Below are 19114 nucleotides of genomic sequence, written 5' to 3'. Positions count from 1 at the left end.
AATAGTTTTATTTTTCTCTTGTTAATCTGTCTTTTTACAGGGGTTTTAGCCAAGAATAATGCAGGGTAGAGGGAAAATTATTCTTCCTTCCCAACATAGTGCTAAAGCAGCCACAGCAACATCTAAACAAGTGGGTGTGACCTGCTCCAATAAAAGGTTATTTACAAAAACAGGCAGTGGGCTCATCATCATGGTTTGCCGACTGCTGTCTTAGAACTTAGGACAATGCTCTGTCCTTGTGTAATTTCACTTCCCTCTGGTGTTTTCCTGTTTTATTCTCCATGCAGATGGAGAACGGGTGGTCATCATCCTTGGAAACAGTCTCTCCTTGGACATGAAGAGCATAATTAGGTTATTAGTGCAGACCTGCCCTTCTGCTGACGCTGGAGAGGCGCCGAACAAGTCATCACATCCCCAGGGGGCTGGAGGAGAAGGCCCAGGGCAGACAAGAGAACCTGAGGTTTCAGGTTCTTCATTTCACAGGGGAAGAAACCAAAGTCTAACAGGAACAAAGGACTTGCCCATGCGCATTTTCCCAGCAAGTTGGAGACATGCAACATATCCAGCCCTGACCTCTGGCCCCTCAGAGCATGTCAAGCCGCAGTGCTGCAGGCCACCGCTCCCTGTCTGCACAGCCTTCCTTCCTGGGCTCTCCTCCCGGCACACACGGGCTGATGAGCTGTGGGAAGATACTTACTAGATCTCTCCCTGGGGGTTTTGGTGTTGAAGACCGAGAGCGGATTGTAGCGGTTAAGGGTGGGCTCCAGGAATGCCACTGGAATGGCAGCTGCCAGGGAAGCCAGGCATTCTCCAAGGGCAGGACGCTGTCTGGAAACAAACAAGTCCATTTAGAAGTGCTGCCACTCGCATGCTGGCCCCATGCGTTGGGGGGCCAGGCCCCTTCCCCAGGCCGCTTCTCTTTGATGACTCCATTGGACATCCCTGGGCCCTGGGCTCAGCAGGGCTGCATGCACGTCTTTCTCCCCCATCTTTTGCTGGACACTAACCAATGCTCTGCAATGGTCTCACTACTTGGAACCTAGTTATCAATTGGCTAAGGTGATATAATATGCTTTGTAGTTTTGTACTTATCTCCCAGCATGTCTGAGAGTAAGTTTTGCTGGCATCCAAACTGAATCTGATCCTCCTTGTCCTCAAAGTGCTTTGAAATCTTCTGTGTAATTTCTCTGTGTCTATTCTCTGATATGGTTGGAGCCTGTGTTCACCAGTGGGAACAGTAGATAATGGGCCAAAAGTACTAATTAGACACAAAATAAGATACCTAACTTCTAATAGAAATAATAGGTCCCAGAGCATCTTGCTTGAGTTAGAGGAAAGGCCTCTAACACCTATTACTTCTATCTCTTCCTTTCACAAACGTTTGAGTGTCCAGCATGTAATGCATTAAGCTCTGGATTTGAAATCTTCCTCTGAAACAAGCAACCAAACAAAAATAAAGTGCTTGGGATTCCCTAGTTCAGATTTTTGGTTCTCCCACTGAGAGGATTTGTGCTTGCTTGTGGGATGACCAAGTCTGCAAGCGTAAGTGACGGGAACCAGCCACTGGCTGGTCTGCGTGGAGCTAGTACTGAATAGTGTTTCCCCCTTGCAGGCCTGGGCTTAGCCTCGAGTTGTACTGTCTAACCCAGTGGGTCCTTTCTGCTGGTGAGACAGTACAGTGACAGTGCTGGCTTGAGGGCCCTGTGTGGGGCTTTTATCTGTTGCTTTCTGATGAATGAGAGAGCAGAGCCATCTGTTTTTCACCCACAAATATCTCCTCTTTGCCACCCATTGGAATGCAATCATGGACAGACCACACATTGGTCCTGTGAGTTACACATGTGATGTCAGCTCCCATATAAGGGAAAATTTCTTCAAACAAACCAATACTGTGAGTCCTTTATTAGACCACGATGCCAAGATAATCAGTGGGAAATGTAGACAATTGGTCTATAATTAAGAACTAGAAGGGCTTAGAGTGCTCAAGCCCATCTTGTTTGCTTTGCTCTGTGACTGATCAACTAAAATCGTGCACTGATGCTGTGAACATGAAGCTCACTAGCTAACCCCCTGATGCGGAGGGTGTCAGGCTGTATATCTGGGGAACCACCATGGAGAAAACTGCCAGCAAGAGTGGGCGCACTTGCAGCCAAGAGCAGACACTTAACCCACTGCTGCACTTCTGTGGAAACAGAAAGGCATTCAGCCCTCGGTTTCCCTGCAGCTCCCACCAGAACCTGCACCCAAGGCTGTGGAACCTGTCCTTCATGGTGACAACAGCCAACATATCTGGCAGCATCAAGAAGCCCGAATGTCAACACTGTAGGGTCTGTGGGCAGGGATGACAAGCATTTACTATGTGGTGGGGTGACTATGGGAGCCAGTGCTTCCCGAGGAGTAAGCCAGACAGTTTTAGCCTTTGTCTTCCTGTCTTTGCTAAGCTCAAGGCGGTGGGAAAGCGTGAGAAGAGAGGCATCCTTTTAACTTCAGGCCTGAGTGACCAACACCCCAGTGAACGCGGAGGCGAGGGCCCGTCTACCTCAAATACGAGGATCTACAACAGGCTGCTTACTCTTCAGTCAACACTCTTTTCGTTTAACCAATCACCGTGGCCAATGAAGAGAGATACTGTGTTTCTTCTCCTTCAGTCTTGCTTTTTGAGGCGGAGGAGGAAATAAAGAGCTAAATTGCGATGGAAAAGAAATGCCATGGGGAGGGCATCGAAGGGAAACAATGCTGGGCGAAAGTCAGGGATGAAAAGGAAGGGCAGACCTGAGAGCAAATTTTAGCTGGTCCAGGGAGATGAACCTGGGAAACAGCAGGCCCTGGGTTGTCTTGGTGCTAAATTGACCCATTATTCCCCTCTTTCTTACGCTGTCACCAAAATTAAAGTCATGAACTCATGACAGTGAATTTCTAGAACGTCAGTCTCATATGAAGGCAGTCCCGGGATGGAAGACAGTTTCCCAGTGCTGCACTGCCCAGAGGGGCACGCATGTCTCATCCTCCCGATATTAATTACTGAGAAACTGGAGTCTCCCAGCTCACCCCAGGACGCTTTCTAGTCTGGAGCTCACAATGATGCTAATTAGCCACTGGGCCAAAAGGGATATAAACAACACTTCTCCTGGCCTGAAAGTTCTATAAAAGTAAAGCTCAGAAGTCTGCCAATTAATGCTCCTGGCTGTGAGATACCAGAGGGAATGACTGTGACCTCCAGGCCCCAGAGAGACTGAGCTGATGAAGGCCTGCTGTTACAATACTTCTCTGGTCAATAGCGCCCCCCAGAGGGCAGTGTGGCTGTGGACCAATCACAGCAAGGGCTACACAAACAGCTCCATAGCAACCAAAGGATCTATCTTCTTGGAGTTTCTCACTGGATGTGGAAACTCTTTTGTCTTTCTCAGTTCACCCTGTCTAGTAGAGTATTTTTCATATATAGTACTTGGTCATGGTGACAGATTGAGGAGGGTTCAATTTGTATTTCAGTTTTTGTTACTTCCAAGTCGTTCTCTCAATTTTATTTCCATGGATCGGGACCTTGTTGCCAGGGACACAGGCAGAGACAAAGTCATCACAGCAATAATAATTACGCCTTGCACATATCTGGGGATTTGCAGCTGTGAAAGTTCCTCCATGTATATTGCAGAGGATGCTAAGGAGAGAAAACAACACATTGCAGAGGGCAGAAAGCAGGGGCAGGGATGGTACTAAAGAGCAATCTCAGAGGGTCAGGGACAGCTTGCAATGTTTGAGCAGCCTTGGTCAAAAGCAGCCAGGGAAAGAAGGAGAAGTAAATCTCTAAAGCATGTCTCACTTTCACAATACAAAAGAAAACCAAGGTGGTTAATAGCAGTAGCATCTCAAGTGTAGGATTTTAAATCATTAACTAGCAGACAGACAATTGGAGCAGCCTTAAGCTAGGTGCTTCTCCCAGCTGACTCCCACCACCACAGAGTGTACAGGCACAATATTCACAACGTTGCGGGGAACAGATACATAATAAAATTGCAATGAATATATGAATAAAGCATGAAAAGTCATATGAATCTTTTCTGGTCTGACATTTCAGAGTTGACCTTTATTTGACCTTTTTCTCCAAGAGAATAATGCACAAGCTTTTAAAAAATGTACAAAGAAACACATACACATATAGATGCATGTATATACATACATAAAAATGAAAGAATAAGAAATTGAGAAAATATTCACAAATGTTTAATGGAAGGAATTAATTAAAGACATCTTCCCTAAGTAAAATTCTTGACCAACTCCCATCAAATGGAAAATTTTAACTTAATTCTCTTGTTGACTTGGTATAATATGATTGAAACTTTTGTTTGCCCAGTTCTAAATGATAAACATATTCATATTTTATGTAAAGCAGTAAGGAAAACTATGCAACTATAAGGAATTAAAATCATAATCAAAATAAAGTAGTCATTAGTTTCTCAAACTCTTACATCCAGAAGCTGTGTGGAAGCTGTGATTATGAAGACAGACATTTCTTGAACATGTTTAGGTTACTAGCACATGATTTCAAGTCATAGTTCTTGAGTTTTTTTTTTGTTTGTTTTTTAAATTGATTTCAGAGAGGAAGGGAGAGGGACAGAGAGATAGAAATATCAATGATAAGAGAGAATCACTGATTGGCTGCCTCCTGCACAGCCCACACTGGGGATTGAGCCTGCAACCCCGGCATGTGCCCTTGACCGGAATCAAACCCAGGACCCTTCAGTCCGCAGGCTGACGCTCTCTCCAGTGAGCCAAACCGGCTAGGGCTAGTTATTGAGTTTTTGAAAGAACCAGAGTATTTTTTTTTTTTGAAATTGCAATAAGAATTTATGTAAGTTTTGATTTTAAACAAGGATTTATTGTTGACATGATAAAGGTACTATAAACTGAGGAGGCACACAGGGCATAGATATCAAGACACGTTTAGATGAAATAATTTCAAGTACAGATTGAATTCCTTCCAGTTTCCTCATTTGAAAGGGGGGGGGGGGAAGGAAAAGAAAGACTTCTAAGGATAAGACTAAGTCCAGAGTTTGGTTAATACTGTGTTTATCCCTTTAATCTTCCCCATACACTTAAACAGAATAACACAATGCATGGCATTTGACGGTGAAAAGCAGGGAGGGGGTCACAAAGGCCTCCACGCTCCAGGCAGATTAGAGAGCCAAGCTGACACCCACGCTCTCTGTCCATCAGCTTGTTCAGATTCAAGATTAATTGAAAAGCATTTCTGCTACCAAAGTGTGGCCTCCTTTGAAACTATAGCTAATCTGTCAGCCGAGAACGGTCAAGGCCCAGGATTGTATCAGATAGAAACTCATTAAACGCTAAGCAACTGCCTCATGTCCCTCGAGTTCCTCAGCCAGCTTTAACCACAGGAGTCCTGGAAGCGATTTGGAAGCTGTGATTATGAAGAAACGGGCATTTCTGTGACATTTTTTGGTCACTAGCACATGATTTTTAGCTTGGCTCTATTGCTCCTCCGCCAGCTATCTCCACAAAAGTCCTAAGTTTAAAAGCATCATTCCACTTCTTAACATTGCCATAAACATTGCATAACCTAGGCTCTCAAATTCACCATCCCATTTCAGCGAGCATTTTGATTTTGCTGGACTGAAAGGATGCTATCGTTAAGTAATGTTTTTCTGAGCCTGAACGTGTTAGCCTCCTGTGTTCACTCATTACCTTTCCACATAGATGTTCTTTCCTGTTCCCAGGGAGTAGAGGCTGCACAGTATGTGGTAGCAGGAAATCTGCACGTCACCCACTGGAAAGAACGAAAAGAGCGTCACTGCCTTGCACCATCACAGCTCGCCACCTCCCGCACACACGGAGAGGGTCTCCCAACAGAAAAACGCGTTGGCATCACCCGAGAGCCAGAGAGGTCTTTTCCTTTCTCTCCCTCCTCCTACCACCCTCCAGCCCTATAGCCTCTTTCTACCCAGGTTCTAGTTGCTGAACTGGGAGAGAAAATATTGATAGAAGACTCTCCTCCACTGAGCCATCCCAGTTCCTCTGTGGGGCTCAGGTTGGGGATCACAAGAAATCATTAGACCACCGGGTCCTTCCATATGGGATTTTTTTTTTTTTCTGAGTAGGAGGAGACACCGTAGTCAAATTTTAGCCAGAGGAACGTATTTCCTTGCTTTGAAAGGAAGAATGCAAGACATCTGAAGTTTTAATGTGCCTTTTATTCATTTCCTAGGAAGATATATACAATGTCTCTACCTCTTCCGAGTCGAAGCAAAATTTCTCATTTTCACCTGTCCCAAGTTCTCTGAGGGAAGTTTTTCAAAAGGCAATTTAATCAGATTGTGATTTTGCCACGTTTCCTAAGGGAAGGGCATGTTCCACCTGGGAACTCACAAGTTTATCTGCAGGCTACATGTCCCTGGTAATGTCTGCAACTCATCACATGGCTGGGACTAATTTACCACAGTGAGAACTAATTCAATTTTTAATTTTTTAACACGGAGGTGAGTTACTTCCATGACAGGAAATAATGGGCTGAGATGTTCCCACGCCACGCCCCCCAACCCCACGGAAATACTGACTTTCAGTTGTTCAGGGATATGGAAGACCCAGCTTTAGCTACTAACAACTAGTTAAATTAAATTAAATCATGTGCTAGCATTTAAAGCGTGAGACTGAAGCTTGGTGGCAGAATATTTGCAGGAGAGTTCTGTACATGATTCTGAATGCAAACTAAAGTAAAACCAATCGACTATGGTCTTCTGAAGCCCCAGATAAGGAAATGGTAGCAGCTTTCCTTTGCTCCTGGTATTCAATGAATAAATTAGGGCTTCTTAAGAGGAAAAGTGGTGTCTGAAAAGCCCTGGGAGCAATCCTGCTGGATTATTCAGATAACCTGTTCAAATTAAGTAGGAACAAAAAGCTGGGAGCTAAACCAGTGGGTGAAAAATTTTGGTCCTGAATAATAGTAGGAAAAAATGAAATACTATATACTCAAATTTGGGGATTTCTTCTCTTCCAAGAGTTTACTAATTAATTTTTAAATATAAAAAGAAAACGTGTGGAATGATTCTCTCTCTACTCCTCCCTCAAGGTCAACCTCAGAGACTGAGCCACACACACACACACACACACACACACACACACACACACACACTTCCTGTCTGTGGCCATGTGCATGTGAATCCACGGCATCTGACTCACAGAGTAAATCCACCCCGAACTGGTGCTGAGCCACATGCTCAAAGATGGACGTGAGGATGGGGAGCAGCGCCACCGTGGTGTAGTTAATATTTTGAGAGACGCCTTTAATCTGCGTTCTGGAATGGGTGAACTTCCCGAGCTTCAGGTTTTCTGAAGTCTTCTCTAAGTCTTCCGCAGCATTTTCAAAGAATGCGCGTAACCCAGCCTTCACCAGCTCTGAGCCTGACTTCATGACAGTCCTGTAAGCAAACAACGTTCAAAACCAGAAGCATTACCCGAAGCTTTGGCCAACCTTCTTCCTGAAACTGGTGACCGGCAGTGCAAACTGGGCAGACATTGGACTCCCCAGTCACCCGATGACACCGGGTCAGGAGAGATGGAGAGGGTAGTTAGCGGCCTGGAGGAACCTGGACCACACAGTCCCTAAGAGTAAGGCTAGCACTGGACGGTGTGCTCAGTTTGAGGGAATTTGTGTTCAACTCTCTGGAAACACAGAGGATGATTCAGAATGAAACTGATATTGGTCACTTGGTGTCTGTATCTGTCACAGCAGGCTACCTACTTCTGCAAAAATCTAATTAAAAGGACAGTGAGGGGAGTTTTTTTTTTTTGCAGCTCACTGTGGGATAAGCAACTTTGATAAGGCCTAGCGAGAAATATTCGCTCTCCTATGATGCTGGAGCTGAGAGAGAACAAAGAAATAAGCCCAGTGGTGCGTGGATTTCTACAGCTTGCAGGGTGTCCTCACTTGGAGGAGGGAAGGAAAAGGGACAGCCAGCCCTTTTAAAACAGACAACTTAATTCACTTCAAAAGCACGTGGGCATGGAGATTAGCTATGGATATCTGCGGCCCTCCTTCAAAAACCATTTTATAAAACTTAGAATTGGAACAAAGCCTACAAATCATCTATTATTTTCCACATGTCTACATCTTATTCATGAGCTGATGACAGGCTTGCTACAAGCACAGCTGCTTTTTACCTATGCTTTTATGATCACCCAACTAACCAGAAAAGTAAAAACAAGGACGTAAAGTCAGTGAGGCTTGATCCTATCCTGTACGTAGTCATGAGCTTTCTATCCTCCTCCTGACTTTCCAGTTGCAGTTTTCTCAGGAATGATGATCACACTGACCTGCGTTTTTTAAAAAGTGGACTCCCTCTCTCAAGGCCTTCCATGTTTCTGGGAGAAAAGTTCCCTCACTCATCCCACCTGCAAGGGATTTCAGTCCCTTGGGAGGCTTTGGTCTGATCTTGCAAACGTTGTGTTGTCCTAATATCTCGATGTATTTGTTTCTCTCAAAAACCTAAAAAAACCCTGAGATTTTTTTTTTTTTTTGTAACCATCCTTAGTTTGTGGTGGATTTTCTTCTGGCCACTCCGAGGCTGGCACCTCTCCGCTGCATCGGGCTGTATGTCTTTGACAAGAGCTCCACACAAGTGTGCTAATGAAAGCTCCTGCCAGTCCTTTCCACGGCTTCTCTCTTTCTTATCTCATCAAATATAAAATATTTATATTATCCGACTACATGTATTTTTAAGACTTCTTTCCTGTTCAGCCATCATTCCTACCAGACCCTCAGGCCATGGGCTCAAACTCTGTCTGCGATCCTGCATTTCCTCCCTGGGCCATTCCGGCTGCGGAGTGCCGTGGCTGCCCTCCCCAGGACTCTTAGGCCTTGCCACCCATCAGCAGCGCTTGCTTTTTTTGTGGAGAATTAGGTACAGAGTGGCACGGCACTGTGCCACATGATCTATTTTGTCTTCTCAAAGATGAACTTCTCAGGAAGAGAAGACAAGAATGGCCAGATGCTCAGCTTTTAGTGTTCAGCACACACCACAGTGGTAGCCCTCTGCCACGTGAACTGAGAAATGAGAGTGCTAACGCCAGGGTGAGAATCATCTTTCCCTGTGTCCCCCACCCCGCCCCCACCAGCTCCTGCAGAGCAGTGACATGTCTTCTTGTCAGGACAATCATGCGTGAGAGGAGAGGGTTAGAGAGGGAGTCTTGAGAAACGTTTGGAAAAGCTGGGCAGACTTACCTTGTGTCCAGTGTCTGAGCTAAGATGTGAAGGCAGCTCACCATTGTAGTAGAATCGCTCCCTAAAATAAAAAAATATCATTGTGACTTCCTGAACCATTCAACCCATCTTTCAAACAACCTTCTCAATACACACAAACCACAGCCCAGCATAATTAACCACCGACACACAGCATGCCAGGCCTATGGGCAGGAATGATGCGTTTATCTCTGGCCTGACATATTGCTTTAGGATGGATGTTGAAGGCAGAGCTTAAAACACTCATTGGTGTGGAAAATCTGAACTGTTTAAGGGATAGAGAGGTCATTTATCATACTTCAGACTAATTTTCTATGGCAAATTAAGGCGACACCTTGGTCCCCAGGCTCAGGTTGTCCGCAGGAGCCACAAATAAAGCCAAAATGTGAGTTCAGGATAATCACAAGAAGAATTGCACCCTTTAGCAATACCTGTCTCACTCACCGAAGAGGGAAATCCTGTGCCGAACAAGAGCAGCAAGTTTGCAGAACAGGCTGAAGCAGAAGAGAGCATGAGTCGGAGACGCACAGAGATTCAAGGATTAATTCGTCCCTCCCTCTGCCCCCCATGCTGTAACACAGAGAGCACTGAATGGCACTCTAGCAAGATGCACTGAGTTCTTCTCAAACAAGCCTCTGGACCACACCTGGAAAGCACATGGTTCTCGTAGTCTTGTTGGAGAGTCATGAAAGGCACCTCGTAGGCAGCTCCAACCTTACAGAGGACAAGCCTTCTGGAATAGAGTGTTCTGCAGTGAGCCGGTTGTTGCAAACCACCCCTTGCTATAGAGTACTATGATGTTCATTTGTATGACATTCAGGGATAAACAAGGGTTCTGGACGGAGACATAATTTTTCCATTGTTGCAATAGATGGCAAACTATTCTGCAGCCTTCACTGGGGTGTGAGCCCTTTGCTGGGAGATGGGCGGGAAGGTGGCGCTGGAAGAATGTTAATGGTTCAGGTATGAGCAATACTGTGTGGAGCACCAAACGTAAGAAATTGCTTTTCTTTGTCGTTTACCATTCATCAATGGGCCTGTCTGGGTTGCTGCCCTAGCTGGGTCCTTGGAGGCCAGGAACGCCCATCTGCTCTGCTTTTGTGCTTTCTGTCCCTAATCCTCGCTTTCCGCCCATATTGTCTGCCGTGGAAGCCCTGGAGGTCCAGCTGTGTCTACTGTTTTACTTTCCACAGTGCCTAAGAGAGGGCCTTGGGTAGCTGGAAAAGAGCCCATGGATGATTCTGAGCACACTGCCCATGGGCCCTGATGGACCCTGTGTAGGGGCACTAGGCTGTCATTTGACCTGTGTTGTCTGTGCTCGTAGGAGGAGATGCCTCTGAATTCTACCTGACACTAGCACAACTAGACAACCTGGCGACCCTTTCAGAAAGTAGCCCTTCCCGGAGGAACAGAAAGAGGGAAGGCTGAATAAAAACACTTGGTACTCCAAGGTGAGGCTGAGCTGGTTTCATTCAACAGCTTGTCACGGGCTCCACGCCCCACCCAGGGTGGAAGTCTTTCAGAGGACAGCTCAAACGGAGAAGAAATACTTCCCGAGTCGGGTGGGGATGAAGACTTGCTCACCTTACAGTGGTTTCCAGTGAACACCCTGGGCCTTGAGGGATGTCCCCTAGAAATCACAGCCCAAGTCCCTCATGGTTAGTCATTATTTCTGCAGTGGAAATAAGTTGGAACCCCCAGCCTAGAGCTTAAGAGGACTCAGAATGAGTTCATAGAAACTTGGCATCCAGCTAGTGTGAAATGAAATCTGGACTGCTTCTTTTTATCTCTTCCCCCGGAGTTCCCCCGCGCCCCCGCTCTGTATCTGGTATCTGATAACTCACAGAGTTGAGGGAAGGGGGCCGTCAGGAGGAAGGGGAGTTCTGTGGTTCTGTCCTGACCAGCTGGGCTGTGGGTGAAGCCACTTAATGGTGGTCAGTGTGTCAGTTTTCTCATCTGTAAGTACAGAGTAGTCACACTGCCCCTAGCTTTTGGAATTAGGGGCTTTCTTATTTCTGGTGAAATAAACACATGCTCTGTATACATACAAAATAACACCTTTCTAGCTAAAGCAGATGGTTTCCTGTTTGATCCTAATGCTAACATGGCTCCTCTTGCTGTGGGATGGATGTGCTTTCTCAGGCCAGCAAGGCCAGGGCCCAAAACTTCCACAGACTCCTCCTTGTCCCCTAGGGGGCCCATGATTTAAGCAGCAGCATTGTCCTTAGCCCAGAGTCATGAGAGGCCTAGGTCCCCTCTGAATTTGAAGGTGATAAATTAAAGGGACCCAGGAGAGAGCCTGGAAAACCTGGTGAATAGCATTCGGTGCAAAAGAGGTGGGGCAGGGGCGAAGGATGCCAACAGCAGGGGTCTGGAAATGTGAGCAGGTGCAGTGCGCACCACTGCCTATGCGGAGGGCGGCAGGCGCTGCCGGGTCTGAGAGCTATTTGCAAGGCTGATCAGCTCCAGGTTGTATGCCAGCCGTGACAAATGGTGCCTGGCTGAACAAATGTTACATTTCCATGAATTAATAACCTAAAAAAAATAGAAGAAAACAGACACACCTGCCCTCTGTTGATGTACCTGAGTATCTCATTTTTGCTCCTCAATTTCCTAACTTCTTACAAAATACACTGGGTGCATCCTGAAAATATTTAGAAATCGCTGGCCAGCAGTAGATTACAAGGGTATCCCATTTTGATAGCACGAGTTCTTCCTCTCTTAGCAAGTGAGGTTAAGTAATGGCAGTGCAGGGAAAATGACACTCGGTCCGGACAGAGGACTGGGCCTTTATTCCTGCCCTAGCTTACTCACTGTTGCTTTAGGCACTGTGTCAACCTGACCAAACCTCAGTTTCCTCATCTGCAAAGTGCAGATTATAATACACAGTGTTCTTAGAATTTAAAGCACTGGGATAATGATACCCGAGTGGGCACACTCTTCCTATGAAAAATTAAGCTCACTGCTTAGCCATGTGTGTTTAATAAATGCTAGCTAAATCCTAATGTTGAATATCTTCCCAAAGATGCTGATACTTAATAGCTGGGTCTTTATTTAGTACTAATGACCTGGTGCATGAAATTCGTGCACATTAAAAGGGGATTAATTAGAGGAAATATTTTAATATTGCTATTTGCCCTTTCTCTATAATGGAAGTGTCAGAGATAAAAGAAAATTAGTAAAACGTATATGAAAATCTTCCTTCTGTCAGAGTCTGGGGCGCGCCACAGGAACCAGAGTCAAGTCCCCGCCCACCCATGTGTGCCTCAAAATCACGTGAGATGCAGACCTGGCCGGCCCCACCACCATTGGGCTAGATCCAGACCCAGCTGGCCCCAGCCCCATCAAGCCACACTGGGTGGAGGGGGCGGGTGCGGCCTCAGATCGCCTGGCCCAGCACTGGGGCGGGGGGTGTGGCCTGAGGTCCCCCAGCCTGGCGCCAGGGCAGGGGTGCAGCTTGAGGTCCCCTGTCAAGCCTCATGGCAGGGGGTCCCCTGCTGATTGCTCATTAAGGCTCGTTACGGGAACTCGGCCTCTGCTGTGGGCGCAGCCATTTTTGTTATGGCATGACAGTCAATTTGCATATTCCCTCTTTATTAGATAGGATTATGTACTCTGTTCACCATCAGTGGATGCTAGGGAAGGATTTGATTATCTGCTTTCATTATAGTCTTTAACCTTTTGCACTCAGATGTTGAGTGTGACTCGACATGGTTAGCATTAGAATAAAGGAATCGAGAAAAAAGCAAGCGAGTGCAAAGGGTTAACTCTTTGTCATTTATAAGTGTAACTCTCCTTTGTCATTCATAAATCAAACACAGAGAGAACCTGAGGCATGGTGGAGTCCATCTCTGAGACTGATCATGAAGCATCCCTTTTGTTCTTCTCTGCTGAGGCATCCATATGTTATGCCCCATAACATGTAAAGGGGGTGGTGCTTTTTTTAAAAAAGCAAACAAACAAATAAACATTTTTATTGATTTAAGAGAGGAAGGGAGAGGGAGAGAGATAGAAACATCAGTGATGAGAGAGAATCATTGATTGGCTGCCTCCTGCATGCCCCACACTGGGTATCTAACCTGCAACCCTGGAATTGAACTGTGACCTCCTGGTTCATAGGTGGATGCTCAACCACTGAGCCTTGCTGGCTGGGCAAGGGCTGGTGCTTTTGATGAAAAATGTTTCCCTATTAAGAATTTAACTTGAATTATGTTGCTCTAGATTGTAAATCTCAGATTGTCCACACCAGAATTTGTAAGATATGAATCTGTTCCTAAATTTTAAGCTTAAAAGGCCTGATAAGAATGGGATTGAACACAGCATTAATCTGCTTCTTCTCAATGTTGTGTGTTTGCTTTTCTTAAGCTTGAGAATTACCTTCACCTTTTTCTAAATGTTATTTCAGAATAGAAGTTAACCTGATATATAAATTTTCCCTTAGCCCTACTAAAATCCCCAAAAAGTGCACTTTTCTATATATAATATAATAATCTATAATAATAAAAGTGTAATATGCAAATTGACCGAACGGCCGAACAGCCAAACAGTGGACTGACTGTCCAGATGACTTTCCAGACGAAGCTGGGGCTGTGAGGGCTGAGGCAGCTGGGGCTGTGAAGGCCAAGGCCCTTGCATGAATTTCGTGCATCAGGCCTCTAGTACATAGATATGAATAAAATTACTTTAAAAAACAGGTGATAACTAAAACCTCTGGGCCACCAATCATCAGGATACAGTTCATTTCTCCAAAAGACTCATTGAGTCTCCAGGAATCTGGAGGTTTATATAAACCACATCAGCACCAGGACCTTCTTTTTCTTGCGTAGACTCACCTGGCCACCATTTCTTTCTCCTTATGGGAGGCATACCCGCTACTGCTAAGGGGCTTCAGTGGGGATGACAGGAAGTAGAGGCGGTGATTGGTGAAGTACTGGTCAACCAGCGGGAGGAGCACCTGGAAAACCCACCAGAAGTTAACTTTTAGGAAGCCAGCCAAAGCCCTTCCTTTGACAAAGTTCATGCTCAGTGAGCAAAGGCCTCTGACCGGTGGCCTTCTAACACATTTTCCTCTTCTATGCTTGAACCCAGAGGTCCTGGTGTGTATGAAAGGATAAGGCCACCAATGAGCACAGACCCAAGTCAACATTGTTAGGGGTGTCCTGTGGGTCACCTGCAATGAGACATGACTTCCTGGGCATGGCATCCAACAGGTACCTGGTCCAGCAATACTAGCCTGGCACATTCTATCACTGCTTCTCAGAACACGGCTGACCCAAGGCCGCCCATGCAGTCAGTCCTCTGAATGGGGCTGTCTGGCAGAGACTGCTTACTGGCACCCAGATTCATCCCTCCATATTCTCTTAGCAATAGAAACCCCCGTGTTTCAGCTGGGCACAAGGTCACCAAACTGGAGAATGCACTATCCAGTCTCCCTTCTAGCTAGGTGAGGCTAAAGTGACTAAGTTCTAGCTATTGGGATAGAGCTTTTAAAAAAGTAGCAGCTTGCCCTCCCCTCTCCCTTCCCCCTTTTCCCACAGATGTGGGACAGGTGAGCCGGTTAGGACCACTCGGACACAGACTGCACCATAGGAGACGGTGGAGCATCAGAGAAGAGCCTGAGACCCTGGGTGATGCATGGAGCAGAGTGGGCTGCCTGCCTCCTCGGACCACCTTCCTGCCTCGGGAATGTTCCACAGGAGAGAAACATGAGAAATGTCTGTCTCATCGAAGCCATTGGAGTTTTGGATATCTTTGTGGGGTCGGCTTAACTTGTACCCTAAACCGTATGGATCCTAAGAAGAAAGTAATTGGGTAAGCACAGAGAGGCACTTACTTTGGCAAAGAATTTGATCTCCTGGTCATGGGGAGACCTTTCAGTTTTCCCACTGATGACAATGGCTTCTACAAAGACACAAGTGACACAAAGTTGGTCAGAGTTAAAAAACCAGAACCAGTCACAGCGTTTTAAAACAGAGAAGCTTTTCTCAAGGCCACGAACAGGCCATTTGACAAAGTATCTTTTATTTTACAAAGGACTTCGCAGTTGTGCTGGTTAGTTTCTTCCTGTGTCAATTGTCTAAGCTGTTGCACTATCCTTTTCTCCACTCATTTTTTTTTTAATTAAAAATAATTATTTTCTCTTTCTCCACGTTATTGATGAGAAAGGAGCTTCAGAGAGGGTAGGTCATATGCCCATGGTCTCAAAGCAAAACAAAGGGAAAGTTAAAATAGGACAAGTTATGTGAAAAAAATGACAAGTAGTTCAATCAAACCCAGCATGTGGAAACCAGCATGAAACTGATTTTTTTAAAGTTAGGTGGAGTGGGGGAGGGATCTCTGCCACTGTTGCCTCCCCAGAACCATATGCCTAAATGAATCATGAACAGCTACGGTATGAGGGCCTCATTCCTGGATAACGAAATATCAAATTCTTTGATATTATGAGATATTACGAGGAGCATACATGTTTGTGACATATGGCAAAGATACTTACCCAAATGGGCAATAAACTCTTGAGCAGAATCAACATATTTCAGGATCTTCTTCAAAAATTTATAGGCAAACCTCTTTTCCATGGAGGAGGCATCCAGCTCCATATCCTTCATACCTCTAAGGTTGGAAGCGGGTAAACCCCGGGAAGCAACAGAGATAACTACGTGACTTTGGTGCATCAGCAATCCTACCTGCATTGACTTCATTTTCCAAATGCGAATCCTTATTCTGGCTCAGTGACTCGACTCATTTGACTAATTTCCCTTTGTACCTGGAACTGCCTCCCTGAGCAGTTCCAGGTACACCTATACTACAATAATTTCTGAAAAGATTTTTTCAAACATATCTTTATAATTTATTCAACAGATAGTGAGCTGAGAATAAGTCAGAGAAGCAAGCAAGAACCCTTGCCCTCCTGGAACTTACATGCTAGCTTTAGATAGACAAAAATATAGAAAACAAGATATAAATTATATGGAATGCTTGAAGTTTATAAGTTTTGTGGAAAAAAAAAGAAAAGAAAAATTAAAGCAGGATGAAGGGGCCCCAGAGTGTCAGAAGTGCGGGAGAGCGGATTGCAGTTTTAAACAGAATAATCAGTGCTGCTCTCATGGGGTGCAGGATATCGGAGTAAAGGCTTGAGGGAGGTGAGAGAATGTGCTTATGGACATCTGGGGAAAGATCTTTGCATCTTAGGGAGCGGAGATGCAAAGGTCCTGAAGTGGGAGCATGCATGCTGAGTTGAAGGCATATGGCAGAGGCCAGTGTGGATGGCATAGAAGTGATCAGGCAATCAGGAGGGTGTAGGTGGGCAGGGAACTAAATCATTAGGGCCCTGTGTGCCATACTTTGAATTTTGCTTTTGCTCCGAGATGGGAGGCTATTGAAAGCTTTGAATAGAGGAATGACATGATATGACTTACACTGTAACAGAGTTACTCTAGTTGCTAGGTTTGAAGTTGACTGTGGGGACAAGGGTTGAAACACGGAGCCCAGGTAGGAGGCTCTTTCAGCAATCATGATGACAGCATGGAGGTGGTGAGAAGTGATCAGATATTAGCTATCTTACAGGTAGAACCATCAGAATTTCCTGAAGGATTGGACGTGGGTTGGGAGAAAAAGAGAGGAGCCAAGGTTTCTGGCTTGAGCACCAGAAGAAGGGACTGCCACTGAGGGAGGGGAAGCTGAGGTTGGAGCAGGTCTGAGCTGTGAGTAGCAGAAACCGGGAGTTCTCGGTGGTGTCAGGGACCTCGCTTCCTCATCTACATGTCCAAGTGCCCACCACAGGCTCTGGCCCATGGTAAATGGCCACTAGAACATGTTTCCCCAATTCAATTATCTTTCTTCTTTTCCCTTCTATTTCCTTGATTTTCTTGTTGGTTATAGTAAAGAGGAACTTTTCATTTCGGTGAGCAAGTGATTTATCAGCAAATCACAGTACGCATTCTTGGTGTTAAGATCAGGATTAAAATGACGATGGGAGCCTTTCTCACATGCCTCCCTGGAGGCTGTCTCCCGTGGCCTGACCTTTTCTGTTCGACAATATGGCAAATACGTTTAGTTATTTTTTTATGTGAGATATAACTGAAATATTTGTATAGGCTTTTAGTTGGTTTTCTGCTATTCAGTAGCAAAATTCTGTAGGAAACGAAAAGAAACAGCAGGTGGCTCAGCAAACATTTCTTTTAGGAGGAATGGCTCTATCAGATAGGAACACTGGCTTGCTTTTCACTCCACAAAGTGCTCAGCACACAGGTCCCCATGCAGCACAGCCACCACTGGCCTTTGACCAGCGGGAAAACAGGTTCTTCTTTTAAGACATAAGCAGCCAAGACCATTCTCATATAAAACATTCACCTAGATAATTCTGACAAACCTAAGTTTGAGATAAAACATCACTGATGCTTACTATTATTGTTATGTAACTTAATTAAATAGTATATAAAACAACAAAATGAAAGTGTCAAGAGAACTGTTGATTCTATGAGAACTAAGTTGCATATTTTGCAAAGACCTGAAATTGCAACCAAATACATATGTGTATGTATATATTTTTTAATCCTCACCTGAGGATCTGCTTTTTGATTTGAGAGAGAGAGAGAGAGAGAGAGAGAGAGAGAGAGAGGAAAAGGCAGGGAGAAGAAAAAAGATAGGAAGAGGAGGAGAGAGAGAGAGAGAGAGAGAGAGAGAGAGAGAGAGAGAGAGAGAGAGAGAGGAAAAGGCAGGGAGAAGAAAAAAGATAGGAAGAGGAGGAGAGAGAGAGAGAGAGAGAGAGAGAGACACACACAATGATTGGTTGCCTCCCATATGCACCCTGACCAAGGATAGAACCCACAACCTTTTGGTGTACAGGATGATACTCTAACCAACTGAGCCACCCAGCCAGGGCCAAATACATAGATTTTAAAGTAGGTATGGGTGAGAAAACTGTAAAAGATAGGGGAGGAAATAAAAACCAAAACCAAAACACCTAGAAGAATACTGAACTTCCATTGTTTAGCATGTGCCTTAAGTCTCGCTGCTTTAAAGAAAAGCCATGATTGCAGAGCTCTGAGGATGCACAATGGATGTGGTTTATTACCGCAATCAATGGGGAAGCATACGCAGAAAGGCCTGGCCTAGGGCCCAAGACTTGTGAATGACTGCATATTTACATGTTTTAAGTTACAATGAAATGTTTATGGTGTATATGTATAATTTGTCATGACTCTGCTGTAAATGAATTTTTTTCTATTTTATTAAAATATTTTTCCATTACTATTTACATTCAATATTATTTTGCATTCGTTTCAGATGTATCACATAGTGCTTAGAGAGTCATATACAAAGTGTTCCTCCTGATATTTCCATTAGCCACCTGGCCGCATAGATAGTTATTCCAATACTAGAGGCCTGGTGCATGAAATTTGTGCACGGGGGTGGGGTGGGAGTGGGGGGACAGGGGTGTCCCTCAGCCCAGCCTGCACCCTCTCCAATCTGGGACCCCTCGGACACCCTCTCACAATCTGGGACTGCTGGCTCCTAACCACTCACTTGCCTGCCTACCTGATTGCCCCTAACCACTCTGCCTGCCAGCCTGATAGCCCCCTAATAGCTCCCCTGCCGGCCTGATTGATGCCTAACTGCTCCCCTGCCAGCATGATCGCCCCCAACTGCCTTTCCCTGCAGGGCTGAGGGGACTGGGGGACTGAGGCTGGATGCTGTGGGGACTGGGTGAGGTGGGGCTGAGGGGACTGGGGGACTCTGGCTGGATGAGGCAGGGCTGAGGGGACTGGGGATCTGAGGCTGGATGAGGCGGGGCTGAGGGGACTGGGCACCACCATCTTGTGGCTGTGGGCCCCGCCATCTTGTGAGGGCATGGCAGTCAATTAA

General features: G+C 45.5%; 1 protein-coding gene across 1 annotated transcript in view; it reads right to left on the bottom strand.

The window, feature by feature from the left end:
- Window positions 1–19114, bottom strand: part of RYR3 (ryanodine receptor 3) — a 393437-nt gene that overhangs the window by 79803 nt on the left and 294520 nt on the right. Inside the window, exons 60-67 of the mRNA XM_054715636.1 lie at window positions 15744–15859; window positions 15084–15151; window positions 14083–14204; window positions 9695–9744; window positions 9233–9293; window positions 7192–7430; window positions 5701–5782; window positions 698–828 (exon numbers count right to left, since the gene is read on the bottom strand). Coding sequence (XP_054571611.1) covers window positions 698–828; window positions 5701–5782; window positions 7192–7430; window positions 9233–9293; window positions 9695–9744; window positions 14083–14204; window positions 15084–15151; window positions 15744–15859 — 869 coding nt within the window. The remainder of the gene's footprint in view (window positions 1–697; window positions 829–5700; window positions 5783–7191; window positions 7431–9232; window positions 9294–9694; window positions 9745–14082; window positions 14205–15083; window positions 15152–15743; window positions 15860–19114) is intronic.

This window comes from Eptesicus fuscus, chromosome 5, assembly GCF_027574615.1.
Source record: "Eptesicus fuscus isolate TK198812 chromosome 5, DD_ASM_mEF_20220401, whole genome shotgun sequence".
Classification (NCBI taxonomy): domain Eukaryota; kingdom Metazoa; phylum Chordata; class Mammalia; order Chiroptera; family Vespertilionidae; genus Eptesicus; species Eptesicus fuscus.
Note: the sequence above shows the minus strand (reverse complement) of the source record. Positions and strands in the feature narration are given on the sequence as shown.